At 41.2% G+C, this 27,935-nt stretch overlaps 2 protein-coding genes across 2 annotated transcripts in view; both read right to left on the bottom strand.

The window, feature by feature from the left end:
• LOC128796617 (translation initiation factor IF-2-like) overlaps positions 1–22,597 on the bottom strand; it is a 37,591-nt gene extending 14,994 nt beyond the window's left edge. Inside the window, exons 1-2 of the mRNA XM_053958464.1 lie at positions 22,462–22,597; positions 18,647–18,749 (exon numbers count right to left, since the gene is read on the bottom strand). Of these exons, the coding sequence (XP_053814439.1) occupies positions 18,647–18,749; positions 22,462–22,597 (239 nt within the window). The remainder of the gene's footprint in view (positions 1–18,646; positions 18,750–22,461) is intronic.
• PARD3 (par-3 family cell polarity regulator) overlaps positions 1–27,935 on the bottom strand; it is a 487,425-nt gene that overhangs the window by 459,214 nt on the left and 276 nt on the right. The window lies entirely within an intron of this gene.

Genomic DNA, 27,935 nt, shown 5'->3' with positions numbered 1-27,935 from the left:
AGCAGTGACATTTCCACATTTTCAGAGCTCTCAACAAACATAGCTAATTAAGTCTTGCATCATCTCCGCAGTTAAACACAAGTAAGTATTCATCTCCCCTTTTGACAGAGGAGGAAGCTGAAGTCTGGGGGGTATTTAGGGCCATGGAGTGAGTCACTGGCAGAGCCAGAGATATTTTAAGAGCTGTAAGTTCCATGATCACTGCCTTTTCATTTAAGTTATTAGACTCAAAAATGCCTCCTCTCCATGTGAGTTATAAGGAAGATATTCTCCCATTGTCAGTAAGAACTGGATGACCTCTTCCTCAGTGTGACACCAGTCCTGGAAGTATTGTGACTTATTTGCAGTACACAGAATATTTCTCATTGTATGTACTATTCAGGTAGGAAAAATAAGAAGAGGTGATAGGAAGGCCCTGGGTCTCCTAGGCATGGCTGGCATACAAGACAGGGAGGGTTCATAAAGTGCCCTACTTTCCTGCCAGCCCCTTCTCTGGCTGCCTCCTGCCCTGCAGACAGTAGTGTCTGTGGCTCAAGATGAGCAGCTGCACTGGGTGCATTTCAAAGTCTATAGAAATAATTCCTGCCACGTAAGTGGTACAAGAAGACACAACAGGTGGATGAAAGAGAGAACTGTAGAAGTTATCAGTAAAATCAGCCTCTCTCAGGCCTTTTTTTCAACCTTAAAAAAAAAACCAAGCTCATTTCCAAATATAACGTGGACACACAATTTCATTCAAATTTACTAAATGTATGTCATAATTAGGATTCAGAGTAATCTAATGTACATATAATTATTTATGGACAAAGCAGTAGGTGTGTGCATGGGCGTCTGAAGGCAATGACTTCTCAAAGCAAGTGTTGCCTAAACTAACCTGCCCCAACTTGTAACCACGCTTTTTCCAAAGCAGAGCAGAGGGCCAGCTTGTTGGGCGTAGCACAACAGGAGGCTGCAAGTCAGAGATTGGAAAGGTGACATGAGGAGCACTTTTCTATCACTCTAATCTTTAGATAATTTTCTGAATCTCCTTTTTCCTTTGGCTCTGAGAATGTCTCAGTGCTATAAACCCAAAAGGTGCTCAGGAGCAGCATCCTGGGAAGGCATCTCCCTGAGCAGTTCCAAGTATCTCTGCTCCCGCTCCCTGACTCAGCCAGGAGCAGCAGGTAACAAAGAATCAACAGTACTCAGGACCAAAATTCCTACAGGACATTCTTCCCAAAGAAGAGCCTTTCCAGGAGCAAATAAATCAACTTTGTGGATAAATAGGATATCTATATTGTATCAGATTACATGGTTTTATGTAAGTTGAGTGATATCATTTTAGACAAATTTTGCTCTCCTTTATTTCCTGGGGAAATAAAAAGTACACAGGAAATTCTGAAAAGCTGGTCAGCAGACTTGCTAGCAAACCATAACAGAAGTTGACATTTTTACTTTAATGAAGTACTATAAACATTTGGATTACTAAATATTACAGATAAATGCACATGCTGACAGTTACGTTTCTGTTTTTAGAACACTTATCTAAGCTGGGCATCTTTCTCATCAGCTGAATTTCATCAATGGCTGTGATCTGGTGTGTTACTAGTTCTAAACTTGCCAATTCAAAAGTAATTTTGGGTGTTATTCTGTTCCCAGCAGCACCATCTCTATATTTGTATTGCAATTAGAATCCTTGTTTACTGGGTTAATACCAGGAGTACAAGCAGAGTGTGGCCCAGGCTACAAGAACACATACTACATGAGTCTATAAATACCACCTAGATTCAAATACAATAAACAGTAAAATAATGTTTCTCAGTCAAAATACACCTTTGACTACCAAGTTATATTCATGAATGTGTTGCACACATCCTTTCTGTTAACACTTAAATAACAATTTTATGCTGGATCCTCATCCTCCAATCCACACATTTTGCTCACTCTTCCTTTGGTAACTCATAAGCACTTTGGAAATACACCACTGCCACAAGCCAGACTAAGCCAACACATATGTGTAAGGACATGAAACCTGCCATACTGTGTCAAGAACCACGATCCATCTAGCTCACTATTGTAACCTCAGAACTAGGAGCAGATGTTTTTGGGAAGACTACAGAAGACAGAGTATTTCTAGTGTGAATCTCCACATGGCATTTCTTCAGAGCTTCCAGCACCACACTAAATATTTATATGACTGATGTAATATTACATATTTCCATGTTTCCAGATCCCCCAGTGCTAGAGGATAAAAAGAAACTTCTAGTGCAGACTTAAAGCCTCCAGGCTAATCAGAATTAGTCCATCCACTGTAATTCTCATCACCAAACTCCGCACTGTCACACTCATTATCTTTAGTCCATTGAAGCAATTTGATTAAGAGACTGGATAAGTGTCCATGGAACACTGGGAAAACCATGGTAAAGAGGGCATAGTCACAGTTACTGCATTATTTATACATGCAAACCTCCCAGCACGCAGACATCTCTTTCCAAGTACCAGCCCAATGACCTTCTGCTCAAGGGCCCCAGAGATTAAATCCTTGGCTGGTTTGTATTTAGCCCTCAGTTAAAGTTTGTGTTTCTGTCTCAGGGCACTGAAGTTTAGCCTGTGGGCATAAAGCTGTGTTGCATTCAAGAAAATACTGTTGACCCCATAGAGGAAAACAAAGGAATTGAGCCAGCATATAACCATGTATTTGTTTGTAATGGCACATTTTTAGGAACATGCTGGCTTACAGCAGCACAGCACAAATCCCAGTAATTAAAAGAGCTACAGTGAAGGGGAATTGCAAATCACGTTTTCCAAGCCCCCTGGTTTCTTTGTGGGAGCAATGCTTTCAGCTCCACCCAGCAGCAAAGTGCAAGCATATGACACAGTGACAACCTCTCTACCACCAGATGCTGGGACAAAAGCTTGGTGCTACCAGAACAGCTCAGCTCCCTCAGGGTGAGGGGGACACCCCACACCTTCCTATTCCATAAAAACAGATACTGAAATTATCTCCTAAAGAAATGAAAGCATGAAATGAAACAGCTCCTGTCTTCTGGGCTGATTGTCTAAAATTTTCTAACATTGTCCATTACTTTATAAAACCTCTGCTAGACCCTGGTTGAACATCAGTGATTTGTTGTATATAAAAGTTTTACAAGTTGTAAAATCAGACGGAAACAAATACTTTTCTGAAACTAATGGAAAGTCCTACCTTTCTGTGGGGATTTGTCTCTAAAAGAGGATGCCATGTGCACACTTTTCTTGGAACAGATGGTCTGGTGGTTTCTTTTCCCAGCTGGGTTTTCTTTCTCACTCTTTCTCATGTATCACCATCCTCTCTACTGCCTGTCTTCCATTTCAGCAAATGGGCTTTCTTAAAAAGTTTTCTCTTTTGCAGCTTTTGTTACCAGGAGAAGATTTCCATCATGCTGCTAATATCCCATCTCACACTGAGATCTTCTTAAAGATAGTTTTCCCCCACTGTTTCATACAGCAGGACCTAATGCCTCCTCTGTCACTATTACTTGTCACACCTTACTGCACACTTTTTGCTGTAAATCATACTCTGATGAATTTAAAGAAACACAAAAATATTCCTTCATCTCTAGATTTTCTGTGCTCCTACTTTTTATTATTAGTTTCCTGTAAAGTTGCATGTTCTCCCTTGTTTTGCTGTGCAGCCCTGCACTCCTAAGGCAGACCAGGACACATCAATTTCCCAGCCACACAGCTTCTGCTGACACACAAACACATGGAAGGGCCTTAGGGGTGATGAATGACAACCTTGGACTGTTTTTCCACCTAAATCTCCTTTGAATAGGACAGGATTGTGTCTTTATAATACTCTCATGTAGTCAGAACCAGTAGCAACAGCAGACACTGGGAGGAATCTGGAGAGGACTAACAAGCCCCAGCAGGTTGAAGAGCAACAGGAACAGCTTGGGTGGACACAGTGGCAGCCCAAGGCCAGGACAGTGCCCAGGAGCTGCCAAAGCTGTTCCCCAGCCCCACTCTGCCCAGGGCTGACTGGGAACACTTGGAGCAGAGAAAGGAAGGGACCCTGCACAGGAAGGTTGGAAATACACAGGTTCTAAATATTCTCAGCTGCATCTGTCCTGCCAAGCACAGAGTATCTGATGATCATTGACCAAAAAATTTCTCAGGAACTTCTTAAAAAAAAAAAAATACAGCTTTTTGTTAATACTGTGAAGGTTTAAAAAAATCTGACAGAAGCAGAGTATGGACATTACAGTAGTCTTCTTTCAGAATAAAAACAAGAAATATTAGTAAGTTCCTTTTAGGAACAAACTAGCCAAAATGAGAAAAACTACTGCATCAGGTAGTTGTTGCAGTGTTTGGAAATTTTAAAATGTAGGTGGTGGTGAGGAACACTGTAGAAAGGAGATTAAGTCTATGGCTTTGTGGGAATGTTCTGGGAAAAGCAAAAAAGGCAGCAAAAAGGCCAAAATGAAACAAGATCGAAGCTCTTTACTTAGAACATAAAAAAGGCTACAAAAGTCCATATTGACCCCTCCCAGAGGGCTGGGAGGACAAATACTGAGATACTGAGACTGTGAAAAGGAGCCACCTCCTGTTGTTTTATCCCTACTGTCTTCCAGATAACAGAATTTTAGACATTATTTCCATAAACATAAAATTGTATCACAAATTTATGTAGTGTATTTTACTTTCCAATAAAAGTAATAAGACTAAGTAAATATAGACTATATATAGCATATATATAAAATATATGGAAATATATATACATAAGTATATATAAAATACAAATATAAAAACAAAAGTAATAAAACTAAGGACTTGGCTATTGGCTATGCACTTCACAGGCTGCTAAAGAAATTAAGTTGATCTCCTTCTCATCCACTGGAAGTAAATCCCTAATTCCATATAACAGTAAAAATATCACCAATCAACACATTCTGAGCCAAAATTCTTGACTGGTTCATGTAATTTCAGGCAGGTTTGCAGCCAGGCTGTGAGCACAGCAACATTAGTGTATATCTGAAGAACCCCATTAGAACTGGCAGATTTCTCAGTTTCACATCTCTAATGCCCTGGGGGTTATCGTATGTTGGATTTGGGGTGTTTTTTGCCCATAAAGAAGCAGCAGAGATAAATGAGCCCCCCTAGGCCTTTTTTCTTGGGTAAAAACTACCCTTCAAAGAACTTGCATTATTCTCAGAATGCTGCACTCTCCTTTTCCCATGCCCAGCTCCTGCAGAAGCCTGACCCTGCCCATCCTTGGCTGCTGGTGAAACTCTCTCCCCATCCACCTCCTCTATACATGACCACCAGACATATTTACATATATAATGTAAAAAACAAACAGTGACACAGACAAACATTTCTGCTTCTAAAATTTCATGCTTTCACTTAGCTCAATTGAGCAATAATTTGTATTCTTATGGTTTAATCTTTTATTTGTTTCCATTAACCTGAACTCATTTCAACTCCAAAGTGTCCATATTTCCTTCTCTAATATCTCTTTTTTTTGCTGAAGAAGCATTAAGTCATTTCACAGTGTCTTGCCCATTGAGTGTATATGCCATATTAGGTATAACTGGTAGCCACAGAATGATAAATTTGTAAACAACAAGTCCAGGAACTTCACAAGCAGGAAATTTATTTTGTCTTTCCCAATTAATGAATCTGCTTGAAAAGTCCTAAAATACATAATACAAATTATATGGTTTATATGCACTGCTTTAGGTTTTTCCTCAAAGTTGCTTCACCAGCATTTGCAGATTGGGATGGAAGTGCTCACTGAGGCAGCATGAATTACCCACTGCAAGAATCACAAGAGTCTGCTCTCAGGGCAATCCCTTGTGATTTAATACTGGAATCAAATCAATCACAGATACAGTAAGCACAAATTTTGTCTGTTGGTTTTGAGGGTTTGGATTTTTGGGGGGCTTTTTGTGTGTGTCTGTGTAACCTCACAATTTTGCACTGAGCTGCCCAGCTCTTGGCAAACATTTGCTCTGAAAAACTTCCTCTGAAGGACAGGCCTTCAAATGTGGTTGGCAGCTCACTATGGTTTACAAAAAAAAAGCCTGCATACATGTGCAGACCTTTTAAAAATAAAATAATTAAATGCCAAGTAATTATTGTGCTGCATAATCACTTCTATGCTATGTCTTCACTACAAAGAACTTGTGCTTTTCTGCCAAGCTCCCACTCCTGTTATAAAACACTAATGCAGACCCAATGTGACCCGTTCCAGTGACCAGTTCCAGGTGCCCCAGCTACGCTACATCTCTTGTGGCTTCTACCCCAAGTCTGATTATGTCAGTATGAAGACACACCTGGTCTGAAAGACACAGCTGAAGGAAGGACAGAGGTTGATCTGGTGCTGCTGCCAAGTGAACTCCATGTCACCCTTTCATGGCAGGATACTCAGTACTGATCCTCATATATCTCAGATATAATCCTTTTAATTACTCTCAGAGGACAATTCATTATTTGATTAAAATAAACATGCAAAACCTACAGTAATTTGACATTAAGACAATTTTCTATATGGACACAAATATTTTAATAAATATTTCTTTCTACAGGAAACATCACAGTCACCTATGGAAACAAAACTTCTGCATGAAATTTACTTTCCACTGCTACTCCCTTGCCAATAAATTTTACAGGGACCTCAGCGAGAACCAGCTGCTCCCTTCAACTATGTTACAAATATATTCTCCAGTGGTGAATAAGCACCATCGTCATCCTGCATTACAGAAACAGACCCCATGGAATGACCCTGGTGAGCACAGCAACAGCAGGAAAACCACTTGCAATGCCTCACCAGGATGAGTTCTGCTGCTGCCTGCTGCTTTGACAGGCCAGCTGCTGCTTGAAGGGCAGCACAAGATCCCCCTCTGAGTTTAAAAATACAAGAAATAACTTCTAAATGCCTGTGTAGCCTTTGGTGAGATGCTAAAGGAAACTGCTGGTTAGGTTGTTACATGATCCTCATGTCTTGATTAAGCAAGAGTTCTGGCTTGCCATTAAAAAAAAAAAAAAAAAGGCGGATGTAGATCTATCAAAGGAGCTTCCCTGCCTCTAGCAGCTGTGATCCCAGGAGCTGTGTCCAAGGAACCTGGTGGAGCCAGGACAGCTGCACCTGTCCATGCTGGGACAGGTGCTGCCGCTGCCTCCTCCGCGCTCTGCCCGCTGCTCCAGCCATCACTTTATAGAGAATTCAGCCAAGCACAGACAGGGGAAGTGGAGCATGACAGTTCAGATAAGCAGATCAATTATTTAGTGATTCTCTCCTGAAAGGCTTCACTCAGCCCAAAATACCACAGTGCATTGGCAGGAAGTCTGCCTCAATCTCTGTAAGGTTTGACTGTGTGAGCGCTACGTGTCCACATCTTTAGTAACCAACAAGTCAGAGAGAAGAAAATGTCAACAATGTGGCACAATATGGAAATACTGATTTTAAATACATATATTATTAAATACAAACTAGGGGCACTGCCAAAACCACTAGACAACTATTAGAAAACTTAATTAATAAATATTTTAAATTATTAATAGTAACATCTTCTGCTACTATTAATGGGACTACTAACTATAATTGTTATTAATGCTAACATCTTGTAACTACAGTACTAAAAGACAATTTTTAATCTTGAGATACTTATAGTATATATCTAAATTCTTCAGGTTTTGAATTTTATGTTACTTAGCAATTAAATCTCACTTTTGAATTTGGTCCACTCTTATCAAGCCAGTTTCATTCTCTGCATTCAGCAACAGAAACAGCAGTAGTGTCTGAGATGAAAGTTTAAATTTAAAATTCTTTTGCTAAAACTTCACCAAAAAGTGTCAAAGCAACTTTCTTGCTGTGCAGTCAATGAGCTTCTTCCCCAGCATAAATCCACCAGCATTATTAGCAAAATATACAGAAGAAAATACAGACTGTCAATGCTAGCTTACGAGAAGCAACGAAGAAAAAGCATCACACACAACAGTGTTGAATCAGAATTTCTCCTTCTCAAGCCTGTAATTGCTCATCTTGTATGTACTTGATATTCCCTCCTTCTAACTTGCTATTTCCTGAAATTTGAAAACTAGAGAGTCATAGCTATTTTTTCTACGTGATTTAAGAAGACATAAGGATTGAATTTAGTTAGGTAGTTTCATTTAATGTTTTTCACAACATACTGCTCTACTATTCTTTAATCACTTGCTTGAGCTGCTAGGGCTTTCTTTTATGCTGCAAGAGACACTTTATTTGCAATATGCATCCCATATTAATAGATTATACTGAAAGAAGTTTAAAAACCCCTTTGAAAGGATATCCATGCCACATTTGATACAGTGACCTTGTGTGCACTATGATTATTATTTCAAATTGTTTCTCTTTGTCTTGGTTTTGCTCAGGTTGAGATGAAGAGGCCCTTGTCCCAAAGCAGACCCAGTGCAGAGATGTGGCCATGGGGGACAGGGATGGGCAGCCAGGGCTGGGCTGGAATTTTTTATGGAGCTCTTAATGCAGACAGGGTTGAAACTCTGTACATAAGTGCTGGTAGACAGCATTTTAGAAAAACAAAATTATCTTCATAAAATTAAGGAAACCATGAAGGCAGAAGGTTTTATAGACAAGGTGGGAGCTGGGGATGACATAAAGTTCAAGGGGTGAAGAGGAATTAGGAAGGGCTCCCACCACTAGGCACAACAGCTTAAAACCACGACAAGAACTTTTCTTTCTGCAGTGAACAAAGTTTTTTTCCTTCTAATCCTTCAGGCTCCCAGTCAGATGTGGTGACAGCTGCTCATGCTATGATGCAGGGTCAAAAGAATTTTAAATATGTCTTTTTTTTAACTCTGAAAAAAGCCCCTGCTCTTGAAGGAGCTTTCCTTTCTGGACACCTGAAACGGTTGGTTGCTGCACAATTTGCACAGCTGTGAAGGTCTCAATTTTAAACACATTTAAGATAACCACCCACTCTGAGGGGGCAGAAATAGAGGAAGCAAAGAATTTTGAAGAAAACAAATGATGATAACCTTCAGCTTATACTTTTCACATCTTACACCAGTACTTTGGCTTAAATACCACTAAAACTGATAGGCATAAAGGCTACCTTCATGTCAGAGCACGAGAAATATAAGAAGTAATTAGGCTCAATCTCTATCAAACATCACATAGAGTAACAAAACTCCCATTAACAAGACACTTCTGTTTGTCACATACTGCCTCAAACTGGCAGTCACATGGAAGAGAAAAACAGCCTGTTAAGGAAGAAAGGCATCCTTGACACATCTTTCTCCAGAATCCAATCTCAGAGGATTGAATACAACCACATCTTGCCAGAATCAGAAATGCAAAAGCTGCCAGCCTGCCCCCAGAAGGTCTACAAGAAACACTCCTAATTCCTCAGCCATCAGACTTTACAGCCAGCATGTGATGCACATCGTGCAGCGTGCCAGAGGTCCTTGGAGAGCATACAGGGGTGAAACCTGTCAACCTCTACGTGCCAAAACAAACTCATGAATATTACAAATAAAAAGCAGAGTTATCATTTACCCCTCCCCAAGACATATCACAAAAGAGTAATTCCTCACATCTGACTTTGAAGGGAGACTTACAAAACATTTAGGTTTAAATATGACTATAAAATGATGCAGTATTGAATAGAACAGAATAAATAAGGACATAAAGTTTATGTTCATTGCAATTCTCTCAGCATCTCATGACTGTTGTCTTATTCCTGTGCTGCAAATGCTTTTTCTTCATTTCAATCTATCAGCTTTCCTGATACTGAAACTCACTGGTAAAATCACTTCTCCAACAAACAAACTAATTCATTAACATAATTACAAATTACTTTTTCTTTTGTTTGGTTACTTCAAAATGACTTGCAGAGCTTCACTGGCTTTATAGTATAGTCCCATTCTGAGGGAACAGTCAATGCAGGAATGGGGGAGGAATGAGAAGCTCTAGAAGGGTGAAGGACTCTGAGATGTTTTGCTGCTCCAACAGATGTATTCAGCAGCCTGGGAATAATGGTTTTCCAATGTTATCTGCATCAGACTTGTTGAAATGCATGCAAACTGGGAAGCTTGACCACATTTTATATCAGCTGATCTAATCACACATATTTCTTGCAGTTCTTTTACAAGTCTAACTATCAGAGTTAGAACACAAGTGGTATAAGATAGTGAAAAATAAAAAGTACATTGCACAGGCACCAGAAGACAAATAGTGGGCTCCATTGGTGGGCTGTCAGGAAGAAGGGAACAGAGTGGGCAGCTGCCTGCTGGCACTCTATTCCTACCTTGCTCAGGGAAAGAAGCTGATGGATAGTCTCAAATATTTGACCCCCCACACACTCAATTACCCAGTGAAAGTCATACAAAAGACCCCTGCTGCTAGACAGAGCATACTACAGTACATTGGGATACATAAAAGACTGCCATGGAATTTACTCAACCTATTAAGGTGACCCAATCCCTGCTCAGAAGCACTGACAGCCTCAGAGATGAGCACTGTGAATGGAAGCTTCCACACTTCAACTTCTGCTCATACTTCTGCTGCTGTGACCCTCATGAAGGCCACATCAAATCTGAATTTACCTGAATGCTGCCCATCTTTTCTTTTGTGTCTGTACTTTTTTTCAAAATTCTTGACAAAATTATTTTCAACATTTTTGACAACCGCCCATGCTTTGATCTGTGATACACACTGAAAAATGTATTTTATATAACAAGTAATGGAACAAGGCATCAGTGAGGGGTTTCTCTGGCAACCACCACCTCTCCTAAATGAGAAGCTGAAGATACTCTCCAGAGCATTGCCAACAAAGGCCACATCATCAAGAAGGTGACAGCTGGAATTCCTGTGGCATTTCTATTTTGAAAACTTGTCTGATGGGAACACCTCCACTGCTGCCAGCACAGGCTGCTGCTGCTGCTTAGGTTAGGCAAAAAAAACAACAAAAACCCAATAAAATGCACAATAATTTTTCAGAAAAGCCAAACATTAAAAAACACTTTCAATGATTTTCTGTTTTCAAGCATGGAAGACAAGTGTCATTTTATTTGACTTACTTCATTTATATTTGTTGTTATGAAATATTTCTGCTTGGGTACAGCATTAGAGTCAGGTCCCTACTGTGTCCCAAAAATACATGCAACACACAACCCCTGTTGCACAAAAGTGACTCTTTAAGATAAAAGAGATTTGAGGAGAGTGACTGAGTATTTAAACTAAATAATCATTACAGTCCTTACTCATCTGAACCATAAAAAGTAGCTTCTTTCATTTGTCCTACATTATGGTTATTAATTATTTTCATATAAAGAAGCATATTTTGGGGAGAGAATTGTCATCTTGCTGATGAGCTGCGAAGGGATGTCTGCACATTTAGGCAAATATGAAACAAATGTGTGTGCATATATATGCATACACACGTCTCTATATAAAAAAAGGCAAGTGGTGGAAAACAAAACTATTATTGGTAAAATAAAGGTTATGGGTTAGGACAGGAGAAGACAACAGAGAAAAGCAGAACTCTGAAGGCATTCGAGGTGAAGACAAGAAGGTTAAACTTTGTATGCTGAAACAAAAAGAAACATTAAGAAGGAATGTGCCTAAAGTGACAGGCAAGGAGATAAGCTTGGAAACTACACACCATGAGGATTGTGCAAGGCCTCCATGAGTCAGTGGAGGCTGAAGGTAAAGCTCAAAGCAGAGTTCTAGCTGGGCTCATAATCCTCAGTCTGAAAACATTCTTCCACTTTGCACAGTCTCATTCCTTGCTGCTGGCCCTTCTTTGCCTTGGCTCTAGTGCTTGTTGGACCCCACGGCCAGAATATTCAACTCCCTAAACAGGCAGAAAACTAATTGAGCACAAGCAGTAGAAAGCTTTCTGTCAGGCTGAACCCAGGGTCTGGCAGGGGGCAAAATGGGAAGGAGAAGGAATCAGGGTGAGAGCAGACAGGAGAAAAACTTCCCCATTTTGGTGCTGAAGAGATTAAGACTAACTTAGCAGTCAGACATAAACTCCATCCTGGGGGAAGGAAGGGTACAGGACTTAAGACAAGATGCTCAGATAAAAATTTTGGTAGTTTGGGCACAAAGAAAAGAAGGAAATTTGTACATATCCACCAAATTAATTGATGATTGATTGATGTATACCTTCAAGAGCAGCAAGAAGACAAAGATCACACCTAGACTCCTGAAACAAAGTTGACAGCAGAGATGCCAACAGCAGCAGCTTAGTTTTGACTCTCAAATTTCAATAATAGTAAGAGATTATGAAAAGAAGCCAGAGAGAGAACTTGGGGTAACTGATAAAAAGATGACTAGTGAAAGTCATGATTAGAATAGGGAAAAAAAAAGATGATAATGAGACAATCAGGAACTGGTTTTTCTGACTGCTTTTACATTGTCTGTCATTTCAACACCTCAGCTGGAAATCAGAGGAGCGCTGAAACCACTATGGACAAGATTCCTACTTCCATGGGTTGCAGCACCACACAGAAGTGGGTGGGTTTTAAAATTATAACCTTGTATACAGCAATTGAAGGTATTCCTATAACTGCAGATAATTTGGAGCAAAGGAGGTGTACACCTGCATATTTGTTTACTACTGGTTCTGAATTGTGAGTGCACCAGTGTATTATTACCAGAATGATTAACTATGTTCCCCTTGATCAATCAGTGCAGGCTGTGATGAACTCAAGCCCACAGCCAGCTGTCACCTGCAACAACACCTTGCTGGTATTTCCTCTCGTCCTGCCAGGCAGCACCAAGTACCCAACGCTGTGTGGCCCTTTGGTTTAAACAGAAGACTTCAGCTACCAAGTGTGTAGCTTCAAGAGTCTCCCCTAGAGAAGTGCACTTCCAAAAACAACCTTCTCTTGACTTACACCCTGCACACAGCAACTGGTGAACCACAGGTCTAGGGTACCCACACACAGCGTGTGGCAGACCTGCAAAAAATGACAGTCTAGAGACAGAAAGATACAAATTACATGAAAATAAATTATCTGGCTGACAACATGTTTACCTTCAAACTAATCACATATCTACATTTGAGTATTTTGAATAAATGTTTTCAGCATATCAGGATCATCAGATGAGCTGAATGGCAGCTTCAGGATCTCTGCTGAGGAATTCCAGACTATCTCATGGAGCATGACTGCAGGGGCAGCAGGTGAATTACAGCACCCTCTGCTTTCCATTTGTATTTGATATAAGATCTTTTTATGACTTCTAAACACTGAGACTTCAGTGCTGCATAAGCAGAATGACACCAGCAGATAGAATTCCAAAACTAAATATTTTTGAGTAATCACTGAACCTGTACTGCCTAACTGCAGACAGGTTTTATGGTTTATTTGTGTGACTATATCCAAAACGTCTCATCTCCCACAAGAGGGTTGCCCTGCTACAACTTATCTGCTATAAGTTTTTCTTGTTTGCTTACTGTAGTGCTTTCAGGGCTTGTTTTAATGTTCTTTTGTTTTTCAAACACAGAGGACATCTTGAGGTCAGTCCCAGATGCTCCTGGCACCAAACTTGTGCTGGTGAGGAGTCTGTGCTTCCCTGTCAGTGAGCAGGATGCACTCCAGATAGAAATACTTCTGACAGCAAGATATGGATCAGAAAGCCAATGTCCCTCCACCAGATTGCATCACTTCAGCCTAGAGTAAAACCCAATAGCTCAGTGATAATCCTACTGAGATTTTAGGGGTCTGCTTAAGCAGGTTTGTGAGGTTTTTAGGAATGTTCAACTCATGTCTTTTGGTTTTGTTTTCTTGTGTTTCTTAAAATTATTTGGACTAAGCATGAACCTCATCCTGTGGCTGTGCAGCAAAACAAGAAAATAAGGCAAAGAGTAACAGGTGGGTGGTGAGGAGGAATTAAAGCAATGGTTCAGTGGACCAAGCAATCTCATTTCTTGACCTTAAATCTGTTTTTGTTATGTCAACTTGTCTGATATAATTGTATGAAGAAAAACAAAGTCTGTGAGAAAGTAAGAGCTCTGCAGGGTACACAGAGGTCTCACAAGATCATGGCATCTGTTAAATCTCTGGGCAGCAAGTCCATTGCTTTCCATGGGCCTCAGAGGAAAAGAGTATGGAGTGGAGTTTATGCTATACATGGCATCTACAACAGTCTCACTGATTGCTACTTCAAAACCAGGAAAAACAGCAGTCCAAAAACTATGAAGATGAATAGAAACTTTTTACCATATTGATTGAAACTGCTGTTGCTAGAGAATCAATTTGAAAAAAAAAAAAAGAGTAATTTTCTCACTCATCTTCAAAAATTTGGAATAATTCTAATCCTTTCAGTAATACATTCAGCTGACTTTAAAACTATGCATCATGTCTATTTTTGACAGCCAAAAAGACAAGCCAGATTTTTTCAAAAGTTATTTTCAGGAATTTATAGCTAATTGGCCCAGTACTCACAAACTAAATAAAGTGCAAGAGCAAATAACACAAATGGGAGCCTTAAACACAGAGATTTGAAGTTCAATCTGCATGAATGTGTCACCCTGCATCACCTGGGGGTTTGCATTCCTGCAGAGAGGACACTGGAGGAGCAGCAGTACTGGGAGCAGGCTCCTGCAACTCACACCAGCACAGCACTGCAGGGACCAACCTCAATTTTCATCCTGGCTTTCTGCTGTCACACCAAAGGCATTTTACTCTGGAGATTAGTCAGCTCACCCTACACATTCCCTGCTAATTTTAGCATACACTGACCAGGCAGAAAGTGTTCTCCACCAGGAAAAGGAGAAATGAACATTTGCTTTCCAGGACAGCAGTTGGTCTTTACTTCTCCTTGCCTGATTTCCAGACTGAGTAATGTAACACTGCCTGTGGGAGTGAGTGCTGAGGAGTGCCAGCAGGTTGTGACAAAGCTCAGGGCACACACTCTGCTGAAACCTTCCCTACACAGGGTAATTTTTCCAGGTATCAGTCACCACTGGTATGTTATTACCTGCTGCCACCAAGGACAAAAGCTCATTGCACTCTTTGAGGATAGCTTTTAACTCATGACAAGTATAGGTTTGGTTTGGCTTCTTGTGGTTTATTTCTTTCTGACTTGGGTATACTCACACTGCCCATGCATTTACACAGCTCCTCTTACTGCTAAAATCAATACCTTTCCATTTCAACAGTAAGAGCACCGTCACTCCCATAAAAGAGGTATTTTAAATCCCTAAAGGCTTCTCTGAGAAAAGCCCTCTGCATACCCATGCCCATGGGAAGGACAGTGCTTTTCTCAAGGTGCCATTTCAAATGCCTGTACAATGTTCATTTCTGAAAGGTGGCAGAGGGAATAAAATGTAACTGTACTGTCACAAAAAAGGACAAATGCAAGTAGAACTGAGACTGACAACCACATGGTGATCTTGTCACAGGATTCCTGAGGCATCAAATGCTTATTATCTCACTAAAGAGACATTCACTACAGGGCCCCAAGCCTTCCTTACACTGCACTAGCTGTCTTTGCACCAGGCATGGTATTAGCGAATCATTTATAAAAACTTTGTGAATATTGGCTTTTCTTCTCAATAACCCTGAGCTGAGCAGATAAAATTACCCATTTCTCAGAGAGTCTGTGAAGCAGAGGATGACAAAGGCCAAAACTGCTGAGACTATGCTGATTTTTAGATTCCCAACCAGAAATTCAAGCAGCTCACTGCCAGTGAATTTTGCACTTCTTAGAGGATTTGCCCATCCAAAACAGACATCCCAGGGACTGCAGTGCTTTGTGTGAGTGCCCAGCATCTCTTTTACAAGGGATCAAATCTGAACATTCAGAAACAGTTACATTTTGAGACAACGGCCTGGGATTTTACAATTGTAGTTGCATAACAACAATTACACACCATAGTCGAAATATTAAAAACAGATCTTCCAACTCAGCTCTTCCCACCATGAAAACAGATTAACGATACAGATTTGACAGATTTTTGCTTCATCCTAGGCAGTGTGCTGTAGCCATGCTATCAGCCCTCATTTCCCATGGATTTATGTCCATCTCTACACTCTACCACCCTGTTTTCCCCATGGAGATGGCAATAGGAGTCCCAGTAGGCAGGATAGAAAGCCAAAGGCTGTAGATGCAAACATTGCTTTGTAATAATAATGTAAACAGCTCTTTGTAGCTTATTTTGGAAAACAAGATGAAAGTCTGACCTCAGCAAGTTAAATTTACTTTTGCATCTTCTAAAGTACAAAAACAGATCTCCCAGAAGTGCTTTGGCATGAATAAGATTTTTTTTAATGAGTTTGTTCCCCTGAGATGAATATCTCATTTTAAAAATAAATATAAGTAAAGCCAGCAAAACAAATAATTATTATAACATGACAGGAAAAGAAAACATGGTTCTATAGTATGAAGAATATGCTAAGTTGCTCTGGAAAAAAGTTACCAAATTAAGGAAGATTAAATAATTTTCTGGAGGTGAGAGAACACTTAACAGTGGTTGCACAAGTCAGCACTAAGGTCCCTCTGTAACCCAGTACCTTCACTCCTTAAGCACTAGCCCAGATAGGAGTGTGAGGATATGTACTTCTGCCAATATTGTCCCTGTCTCCAGGCCTTTTCAGGGATTTCTTGGCTAAATGTGGCTTCTTTGGTATTAGTAGCCCTTCACAGAGTTCCATAAACTTGTCTGGTTTCCTCCTGAGCCACAAGAACTTTCAGCAGTCACAACATCCTTTAGGCAAAGTGTCTAACCACTCAATTACCCATCCTATGAAAATCCACTTCACTATTTATTGCTTTTAGCCTGGCTCCTGCTTGCTTCATTTGGTGCCCCACAGTTTTTGTTGAAAAGAACTTAATCCCTGCTCATCATTTCCACACCATTCACAGCTATGACCTCTGTGAAGTTCTCCTCTGCTCCCACCTCTTCCCTAATCCCTGTCCACAGATCTCTCCTTCCCAGCCCAGAGCCATGGGCAGGTACAACATGGTGTCCCTCCAGCACAGCAAGGCTTGGTCAGGCAGGTTCTACACCTCTCACAAGTGTTTCTTTTTCATTATCAACCAGACCTTTAAATGATAAGAGTTTATGAGCAGTGCCTTGTCCTAATTGCATTATTCCATTAGCTCAAAGAACAGAGCTTTATCTCTCAGTAATCGAGGCGGCAGCAGCAGCCTGGGCTTTGTGAAAGATTACTGCCTTGAGCCCTGGGAGGAGCAGGCTGTGTCTGCCAGCTCATGTCTCCTTCTGCCTGTCCAACCCCCACAACCAAAGCCAATCACAATAAGCCCCCTCTTCTTACAGCATCCTGATAATTGATTTCCCACAGCTGCTCCTGGGTCTTGTTTCAACCCTAAACATTCCCAAATGCTCAGAGAAATTGCAGTCTTTTCTAAGTTTTGGGCCCAGCCTTGTTTTTGCCCTCATAGCATTCCGCGTGGCCAAGCTTGCAGCTCAGCATTAATCTACATAAATGTAAGTGTCTGTGTGTAGCCTATTCATTCAGCACTCCTCTCACCATGGTAGAGATCCACTCAGGAGCATCTCTGGAGCATTTATTCTCTGAAAGGAGCCAGAACAGCTCAGAGGAAAGCACAAAGTACATACTTTTTCCTATTGACTATACAAGAATAGAAGATGAGTAACTCAGGTGCAAACCTTTACACTCTAGACTTCTGAAGTTAGACATCTCCTGACATCAAAAAAGGGTTATACATGCTGTAAAAATAATGGATTTTTTTTTCTGGATAAAAGGTTATATTAATTCAACAAACACAAATTTAAATGATTCCTACACATTGAGTTTCAAAGTTTGTTATTAAATGCAAAACTGTGTATGATTATAAACTGTCTACTCAATAAAACAAAACCTAACTAATTAAAGGAGAGGCTTTTGCTTTCAGTAGAGATTTAGGAAAGAACTGAATTCTCTAAATAGCTGCAACTATTCTGTAGCCTATTTAGAAAGACGCAAACAAGGGTAATTTTATTTAAGACAATGAATCTAATTTCTTTTTGATCTTGCCTGTAATATCTGCAAAGGACAAAGAATAAAGCTTCTCAGAGCTCTGTGGATGTTCTCCCGCAGCATCTCAGTCAAAATATATTAGAAATGGTAGAGATCTAGTTCACTGAACTCTGCCAAATGCCTCTCTTGAGTTGCATTTTTACTGTTCATTACATTCTAGGTCTAAGTATCCAAAATGTTGGAATGCTGTTGCATAGTTAGAAATTGTAGTAAGGAAGGTTTTCTTCATGTTCTTCATGTTGAAATTTTCTTTGGGTTCACCCAACCACCATCCCTTGCTGTAGCTTTTTTATGTCCCCAGATTGTTCATGCATTGTTTATGCCCCTCCCCCTCTCCTTGTTCATATTTATCCTTCAAATATTTTTAAATCAAAGTATATCATTCAAAACCCTGAGGTGCTCAAGGAGACTCTCTACAGTCCTACAGCTCTTCTACCAAGTAGGTCAGAGCTCAGGGACCAGCCTCTCGCGTTCTTGTAGCTGACAGTCACAGCAGCAGAGCCACGAGGAGCTCTCCCTGGCAAGGCTGCACCAAAGGAATATCCAACACACAGCCAAGCCAGGGAGAGAGCTTTGGCTCACATTAATGGTATGTTACCAGTGGTTCTAAACCCAGGATGGGCTCAGGTATCACCATGGACTCTTCATCCGCAGTTAAGAATTAGCATACTCATTGTCTGGGGTTTTTGCACGCTGGCAGCAGATCCAAGAGGCCAGGCCTGAGTCATTGCCACCTTCTCCAGCTGGGCAGCCACCGTGGCTTCCTTCTGCTCCTGGAAACATCCAGAGTAAAGACACTCAGGGATTGCCACCATGCTCCAAGCCACCAGCAGGTATGTGGCAGAGCAAGGTCATTCATTATTGCAGCACCTGATAGATGTTTCTTATCAAATCTTCATGATTTGCCTAACGAGTTTCTGATTAAAGCCTGGAGGCCAAACTCTCTCCTCTACCTATCCATTTCCTTTTGGGAAAGAGAATGCACATGAACCTGGCCTGGCAAATCGAATGGTATTCATTCTGCCATTCAGCTTCATTCTCTCTATTTTCCCTTTAGCTCCTCTCTCCTAGGATTTTATATTCTCATGCAATTTTATGCATGCTCATTTCATTACACTATATTTCATCTTCTGAATATAATCACTGGCCTCAGCCCCATAAGCAGGATGCAATTTCTACAAAATTAAAGTAATTCCTCACCTGTAAGGTTTCACACAGCACAGTGGAAAGTAACATTAATGGGAACAGCCCAAAATGTGAACTATGCAGTCCCATCCCACCATGTGTTCTCAGACAGCTTCATACAACTTCAGCAATCTAATCTCCCACTGTGGAACCTACTGTTATTAATGCACCATTTTTGTTGAAAAGGTTTGCAGGTGCCTTTGAACAGCTTCTAAAGAAAGGAGCCAGAAAATAAGGTTGTACTCCTAAAGACTTCTTAATCTATTTCTAAAAGTCTGCAGTAATGCTAGCTGGACTCTGGTCTCTTGGTAGTGCTAAAAGCGTGTGTACACAGAAGGTCAGTGCAAGCAAGCAAGATGTCCAAGAGAGAATGCTAATCCTCTGGAATCCACAGACATGGATACAGCTGTAGATGACAAAGGATATTTGCGTGGAAAGGCCGAGAAATTCACCTCGTGAGGGTTAGGAAGAAATGAGCATGAGGTTTCTTAATAACCTGAAGGGAAAAAAGAGGGAACATGTGACTAGAGAGGGGTAGTGCTGAGAGCTAGAAGGTAGCTGGGATCAGCTGTGGAACGAGAAAGGGGCCAACAGACTCATGGTCAGCTCCTCCACAGAGACTTACAAGCAGTCCTGGGATATTTGCTTTGTTACAGCTTCCATCTAATATCAAACAAAGCATCCAACTAGAACAGGCTGTGCTCTTGCCAGTTCCCTGTGGCACCCCAGTCTAAGACTTTGCTAGTTTCATGTTTGTGTGTGTTTTTGTTTTAATAATCATATAAGAGGATTTCAGATATTTTTCCCCTGGTGCTTTCACTCCATTTAGCATTGTGAAAATCTCCTCTGCTTTGTAGTTTAGCTCTGCCTAGGGTTTGTGTTTTGCACGCTCTGATTGAATGAGGGCACTAATCCAACAATGGAGTTGCCCATGAAAATATGTTCAACCTTTGCTTCAAGTTATATAAAAAAAAAAAATCCCTGCTTCTCATAGAAATGGAGATTGACTTTATTAGGTCAAAGATTATTCAAAATTAAAATATTGAACCACATTATCAAGCTAAACCCAAAAGTGACAAGAACAGTGATCCTGAAATTTCAGACACAGACGCACCTTACTTTTGATTTCCAGACGTTCCGGATAGGTGATGTCTCACCTCTGTGCATGCCCAGAACTGCCTCAGTCTCAGCAGGGCCCAACAGCTCAGCACTGCAGCCTGAGCAGGCTCCAGAACCCAATGTCCCCTAAGGGGCTCTGTCTGAAGGGTGTTTTCAGAACACACAAGATTAAGCGCCCCATGAAGTGCACTGATGGCAGATACTTCCTTTTAAAATAGAGCCAAAGGAAGCCAGCAACCTTCTCACCTATCCTTTCTATTTAATAGCCTGGGGGTGAGAGCACACTCCCAGGAAGAAGACCCAGGCTCAGTTCTCTACACTGAGCCCAAGGTAATCCAAAGCACCCTCTTAGGGGCACCTTGCTAAGGTTCACCTGGGAACGAGGCCTCTCCAACCCTGCTACTGAAGCTGCCAAACACAAGGGAATTCAGAACTCCACCAGGGCAGACTGAAAGCACACTCTAATGTCCTGGCTACCTGGGGCAAATTTTGGCTTCTGCTCCCAGATGAGTCGTCACATTTCTTCAGAACCATAGCACCACCTACCATGGTGATAAATCTATGAATACAAGTATTCCATAATATAAAAAGGTTAAAATATCTAAATCTTCTCACTATCGGGTTGCCCTATCTATTCCAACTAGATTACTATATCCAAGCATCTAAAAATCCTTTCTTAATATTTGTTTCTGCTACAATAAAATAGGAAAAAAACCACAAACCCATAAAGACTTTGGAAAAAAAAAATAAAGGCAAACAGCTTTCAGGCAGAAAATCTCAAAACAAGTAAGAAGGCATTAAGTGGTGCAGGTCCAGCCTTCAAATAACAGGATTTATTATACCCATTTTCTCCTGTCACACCTCCCCCTTCCCCAATTAGCTGCAGCCTGTTTCAAATGGTAAGACAAGTATAGATTTCTGGCTCCATTCCCAATCCATTTCTCTGCTTCAGGGCTTCTCCCATTCTCTCCTGCTCACTTGGAACTCACATAACAGCATTGCTAAGCCATTTCAAAAGGTTGGGAAAGAAAGTTTGGTATCTGCACCTCTAACTCTCATTGCTTTCACTATTTCCAGCTTCTTCCTTAAGCCAAGTTTAAATCCCCCGTTTAACTCTCATGTGACATCCTCAGATGAGGAGCCCTTTATTTTCAATAAGGCTTCAGAAACTCACACCATTAGATAATCCACACAAACTCAAAGAAAGAAGGTTTGGGGTTGAGGAAGCAGCTAACAGGAACATAAGGAATTAGGATATTAAGAGAGGAGTAAATTATGGAGCATGAAGACATGAAGCTTCTAATTGGTTACTAGTTGTGCATAAAAACTACCCAGCTGGTGAATTGTAGGTTAGGGATTTCTCCTGAGACAAAATTATGCACCACACATCAAACACACAACATATTCCTGCACTGTTATCTCTGCATCTGCCTATTCTTTCATTCCATACACATTTAAACCCCAAAACTGTGTCTTTCCCCACTTTTCTAGGGTCCTTCTACTCTGATTTGTCTGTGAACAGTTTCACATCTATCTTGTTTCTTAGCCCTTCTCTCTCTGGTCTTGGCAAGAGGATGATCAACACCTTTCAAAAGCTGCAGTACTCCCTCAGCCTCCTCTTCCTACAACAACAAATGGTTACATCTACCCAGGATTCCAGTGGAAAAGCAAAGTACATTTTTCTGCAGTATGTGTTGTCTTGCATGGAGAAGGCACTTGATGGAGGTGCAAAGCACCTTCCCTTTCCCCCTCCCCACCCAAATTTGCTAAAAGGTTGCAGCTGTCTCAGCAGAAATGCATGACAGTGAGTTTTAATATTCATTAGGAACATTGAAATCACAGAATATCCTGAGCTGGAAGGGCCCCACAAGGATCACTGAAGTCCAGTTCCTGGCTCTGCACAGGACAGTCCAATACGAACCCCATTACCCAAAATCTTAAGAGCATGGCAGCAGTAAGAGTTTGTCTTTCCAGCTTCCAAAGGTGTGTGCACAAGTTTCACTCTGTTCGTCTCCTGAGCCCTCCAAGATCTCCCTGCTGGGTCCCGGACAGCTCACCTTGCTGCAGCAGCTGCTAAATTCTGGGTCCATAACGGAGAGCGTTTCCTCTCCTGGAACACAGTTAGGAAAAGCCGCAGGAGCGAGCGAGGCTCCCTGTGCCCAGCTCAGCCGCCGCAGCTACCTCTGCTGGCAGGAGGCTGCAGCTCCACGAACAGGCTCGGGCACCCCGAACGCCTCAATCGGACCAGGGAGAAGCAATACAATTCCATTTCTGCATATCTGTCTTCCCAATATTCGACCTTTTCAGCAGAATGCATGGCCACACTGGTCCCCACACTGGTCACTAGGGCTGGAAAGTCCTTAAACCAGTAGAGATTCTGCTGTAACACTTCGAGGAAAGCACCCACGTTTCCCACAGCCACAATGAATTCTGCTGCTCGGAGCCAGCAGGGGAATCACATTGCAGTAGCGGCTCCAGGGGAGATGAGAACTGCTAAAAGCAGGTTTGATAGCTTTCTGTCACCTTCCCCAAATTTTCGCAATCGACCAACATCCCTGTTGAGTAAAGAACAGTCTCATTGTGCAAAACCAGAACAGTGGAAGGTTATTTCCCCTCCATGCTGTAACATAAGCTAGAAATATTGATTTTAGAGCAGTTGTCACCAAATGCAACTGCTCTAAAATTTCTGAAAGCCTTTGTAGCCTCCAGCAGAGTCTGAATACAGAGATGTTCTGTCACAGTTGCTTCCTCCATTACCGCAGGTGATAGCTTGAAAAGGAATTTGCATTTATGTTGTCCATACTTTAAGTAGCACATAGCTAAGTGGAAGTTTTCACAAGCAATTTATACACTCACAAATGAACAATATATCCCACAAAGGATTTCTAAGAACAACAAAAAGTTAATTCAAAATACTACTCTAGCACATGAAGCACTAAATGCTGGTTTTCAGTGCTTTGTAGGAGTAGTGTTAAACCTTTAGTCTGTATGGACAGGGTTTAATGGGATTTTTAGTTTCATAATTAAAAAACCTGACACAACTATCGCAAACTCCTGAAGAAAACCTGGTTTAAGTATCCAAGGGCACACGTAAACGACAGTAATAAAACCACATTCTAAGGAAGGTCAAACCACTTGCTACAGAAGCAAACAGAGGAGTAGAAACTTGTGACATACCTTTATAGGCACAGATTTTAAAGAAGTGCTAAGGTGCTATGTACAAGTGTCACATACAAAATGTTCTATGTACAATTGTCATGTACAAAATGTACTATGTAGGCACTAGGGTCTAGAAGGTATGGCACAAAAGGAGCTAGTGACAAAGAGAAATAACTTTCCCATGTCTGGAGCTCAGGCAGCCACTGCTGCAGAGGTGCAACAGCACAATGGCCATTTCAGACAGTGCAGAAGGGAATTCTGAAGGATGCAAAGCCCAGAGTGCACATTGACAGGAAATGTGGATTAAAAATTCCACAAAAACCTCTTTCAAAACAAACTTCTTGAAGATCTTTTCAAAAGCCTGTATTTTATTTTACAAAAGGATTTATTAACCAACAACCAAAAAAAAAAAAAAGGTAAAAAAGTCAAAGGCAAATCTGAGCATAAACCAGCTATTTTACCTGTCATATTTTCATCTTTGTCATTGCAAATGACCCACATAACCTACAGTTTCCTGAGCCACCTCAGTTAATACATGATTAAGAAATTTATCCCATGCTTCCTGGCGTTTTTATGCACAGAGTTTCTGATCTTTGTCCCTATATTAAAATTAAGTCCATGCAGACCACAGCCTCCTTTGCCACCTGCAAATCCCCAGGGCCGCGTCCCAGCCAGCCCTGCACCTTCCCCCGCTGCCCAAAGGGTGACGGTGCTCCCGCTCTCCATGGGCTCTGCTGGCAAAGCCAGGCTTGTTCCGACACGCGGCCCTTACGCGCACGGGAACTGTACCAGGAAGGGAAGGAGCAGATATTCCAGCTCTGCCTGTCAAGTCTGTATTTCAAAGGATGTGCCTGGGTGTGGGAAAGAATAAAGAGGGTCTGCCAGTCCACATGCAAAGCTCCACGCTCTGCTGCCCCAACTGCCAGGCTGTCGCTCGGGGCTGGAGCATGTCCCCACCCGTCCCCCCCCACCACGGTAATACCAGGTGTGCTCACTGGCACAAGCTCAGTTTCTTTCCCATCTAATCTGCCAATCTACACATGTCCTTTAAAAGACACATTTTAAAAAACTGAATGATCAGTGCTCTGAAAGAGAGAGAGCATCCAAAACAGGCAAGGCTACTACCTTGAGGAAAGAGGGTTGAGGAGCAGCTAGTGGAGTTTCTCAATTACATAATTCAACAATATTAGAATGGTTTTGTTTGAAAATGACCTTAAAGATCACCTAGTTCCAGTCCCACTGCCATGGGCAGGGACACCTTCCACTACACCAGGCTGCTCAGAGCCCCATCCAGTCTATCCTTGAACTCTTCCAGGATGGATGACAGGTATTAATTTGTGGGGTCTTCTCCACGGATAGAGGTCTTTTAATGCTAGAGCCTATTTTCATGCAGATGGATGGTTTTCTTAGCCCAAAATCAGACTTCTGCTGTTCCCAAGAAGAATGCTACATCTTCCCCAATCTCTTTCATCAGCTGCAACGGACACATCTCTGATTCATAGACATGACTCAGATTTTAATCAGGGAATGTTTTCTGGGTGTACATCTATTCTCTTCAATTTGTGGCTACAGTAAGGCTTAGATACACCATTACCAGCACACTAAAACATGTGCCAGCAGACACCCACTTGGGGGAAGGGAGAATTTCACTTGGAACCTCTGAGACAAGGCTACAGATGAGGTTCACATGACTCCTTTTCATGGCTTCAGATGGCAGTCAGGCAGAACATACAGGCAAACTCGTAAATGTCATTTTGAAAGCCCAATTTCCAAGTCTTTTGAGTCACCAGATGGTGAGATGACCTCTAAACTTAAATGTTCAAATATTCATTACTACTATCTAGATTACTAGCTATCACTTAAGTCTATTATGAACATCAACCAGCACAGAGGATGAAGATTGCATACAGAATTCTGGCCACTGCTACTTTCCTACTGCACCGAGAAGCAGATGGTTCTTCAGTTACTAACCCACTGATGGGAACCCACACCCCCAGCCCCAGCTCCCACAGGAATATATTAATGACTAAATTACAAGTCCCTTGTCTAAATTATTGTTTTCTAGTTCCTCGAATATTACAATGAAAAACACAGAAAAAGCCATGGGAAGCAGGTAAGAGCTCACCCTTTTTGATTTACCTTCAAGCCCAGTTTAATTTTGTACACATGCAAGAGAGATGACAAGTCTTGCTTGCCTTATTGGTTAAGACTGGGCACTCTGCTGGTCAAGGAAAGAATGAGAACAGACTCAAAAAGGCCAAGTCTCATGTTTCTTGAATGCCCACTAGCATCACCACTTGTGCCTCTCTTTAAAAGAGAACAAACCCTGAAGAGAGCATGTGATGTGCTGGATTCTGTGCACTACATCAACTTTCAAAGCATAAGGATCAGAGGATTGTTCATACCCTCCCATTGACAGCCTCCTCTTGATCAGCTCCAGGCAGCACCTCACTCTATGTATCTCACCACTCTGAAGGAGTCAATTGCCTGGCATTTCTTAAAACAAATCTCATAAAACATCCTGAAGTGGCTTCAAATATACAAATTAGTACATAGTATCACAAGTTTCAGACTTTTTTTTTATTCTCTCAAACTCAGGTTTTGATGATCACAAATTCTATTAACCTGGTGACTGGCAAGAAGAAATGAAAATGGACCCATGAGTAGAGTTCTTAACAGACCAAGTACATCTTATGAAACTCAACTGAAACTGTTCAATGTAATGTGAAATACTACCAGAGGAGTACTGCACTTTTAATCATATATACCTAGTAGGCTATAAATTATATAATCAACATTAAAAGACAGGCAACAGCAATCTGCCAAGTTTTAAGACTGCCCTCAAATCACTCGTCTTTACTAACTGTTGACAGCAACAGTGCTACTGTTCTCAGCTGCTGGAAAAAGCCAGTCTGACACACATCAGAGCCACCAGCTTCCACCAAAAGGTGATAATTACAGTGTTTGCCATTCAGTGGTTATGTTAAGAACAAGGCCTCTTTCACATGAAAACATGCCAAACAATCTCCTTACGTATCCATTGGTCCTGTAAACACCAATATATCAAATGTTTGGTTGGATAAGGGTCAGACTGAAAGAACTGATGCCTTGGCTATATGGACATTGGCAAGTATTTTGTCCTACATTACATAATTACATTTAGTCCTAAAATACGTAATTTAGTCCTAAAATACATAATTTTCTGTTCATGGTATACAACTGCATCAAAGATTTGGAGAGCAAATTTTACAGAACACCAGTGTGTGATTTTATTTACCTCAGTGGAAGAATGGAAGAAAGGACACACAAAGCTAGTATAGCCCTTCTCTTTAAAATATCAGAGGTTTCCAGCTAGTCCAGAAGATCTAGAAAAGGGTTCACATACACCAAGTTTGCCAGCGGTTCAAGTGTACTTTGTACCTGTACTGTAACAAACTAGTAATGCATGCACCCAGCACTGCACCCAGCTGAGGAGGAAGAACTTATGATGGTGTTAATGCCAGCTGCTTGTTACTCCAGCCAAAACAACCAAATAAGTGAGTATTTCAGTTTTGCTTAAATCACCACTCAGCTTTCAGTCACAGGGATTCTAAAGAGAGTAGACATGAATGGTGGAAGTATTTCCCTAAATTACTAGAACTGTTTTAGAAGTGACCAACAATACCTTTAGGCTTGCTCTGTACTACTGAGGCTTAGTCCTTCACTTCCCAGATGCATTTACAAGGCTGGGCTTACTGGGGAGACTAAGGGAGCTTTGATGTCTTGTGCTGTACTCCTGGGACAGCTGGTGGGAGCAGCACCAACACGACTGCCAGATGCCAACCAGCCAGCCTCTTATCTACCTCTTTGCCTTTGCTGCCTGTTATGTTCTTCCTTATTGATGCAATTGTAAACTCCACAGAATGGAGGTAAGAACAAATGCACATCCAAGCATCTATATGTATATGGATATGTTTTGTTACTTTTACCATCATATTTACTCACTCCCCTTGTTGGAAAATCCCAGTTCTGAAGATATGGGGCAATTGAGAGGCGTTTTGAAAGATTTTATTCTGTCTTCAGTCTCATAGAAGGGTAAGACATAAGAGATGTAAAACTCGATGCCATTCTATTAGAAGACAACTTATTTCCTGGTTACAATACCTTATAAATGTTTCTCAGCCTGTTAGCTTTTGCCACACAATGCTGCTAATACTTCTAACACCGATCACCTATTATTTTACCTCATGCCGTCCTGCTACAATGCATCTTTCACTGTTCTAATTCCCCAAAATATCTGGTCTTTTTGCAAAGCCATCGTTTGAAACTTGTTTCTAGTTCAATGTCTCTCTTAACAATGTCATTTCTATTCCATAGCCTTTCTAAGTCAGCACACCTTTTGTCAGAGTTTACATACAGATGTACAAGACTGTGTGAGTTTTCAGTCAGGTTTTAAGAATCCTTTACAAATCTATTTCTCACACCCTCCTCTTTAAAACCACACACATGTGTTTATC

The sequence above is a fragment of the Vidua chalybeata genome, chromosome 1 (genome assembly GCF_026979565.1).
Source record: "Vidua chalybeata isolate OUT-0048 chromosome 1, bVidCha1 merged haplotype, whole genome shotgun sequence".
Classification (NCBI taxonomy): domain Eukaryota; kingdom Metazoa; phylum Chordata; class Aves; order Passeriformes; family Viduidae; genus Vidua; species Vidua chalybeata.
Note: the sequence above shows the minus strand (reverse complement) of the source record. Positions and strands in the feature narration are given on the sequence as shown.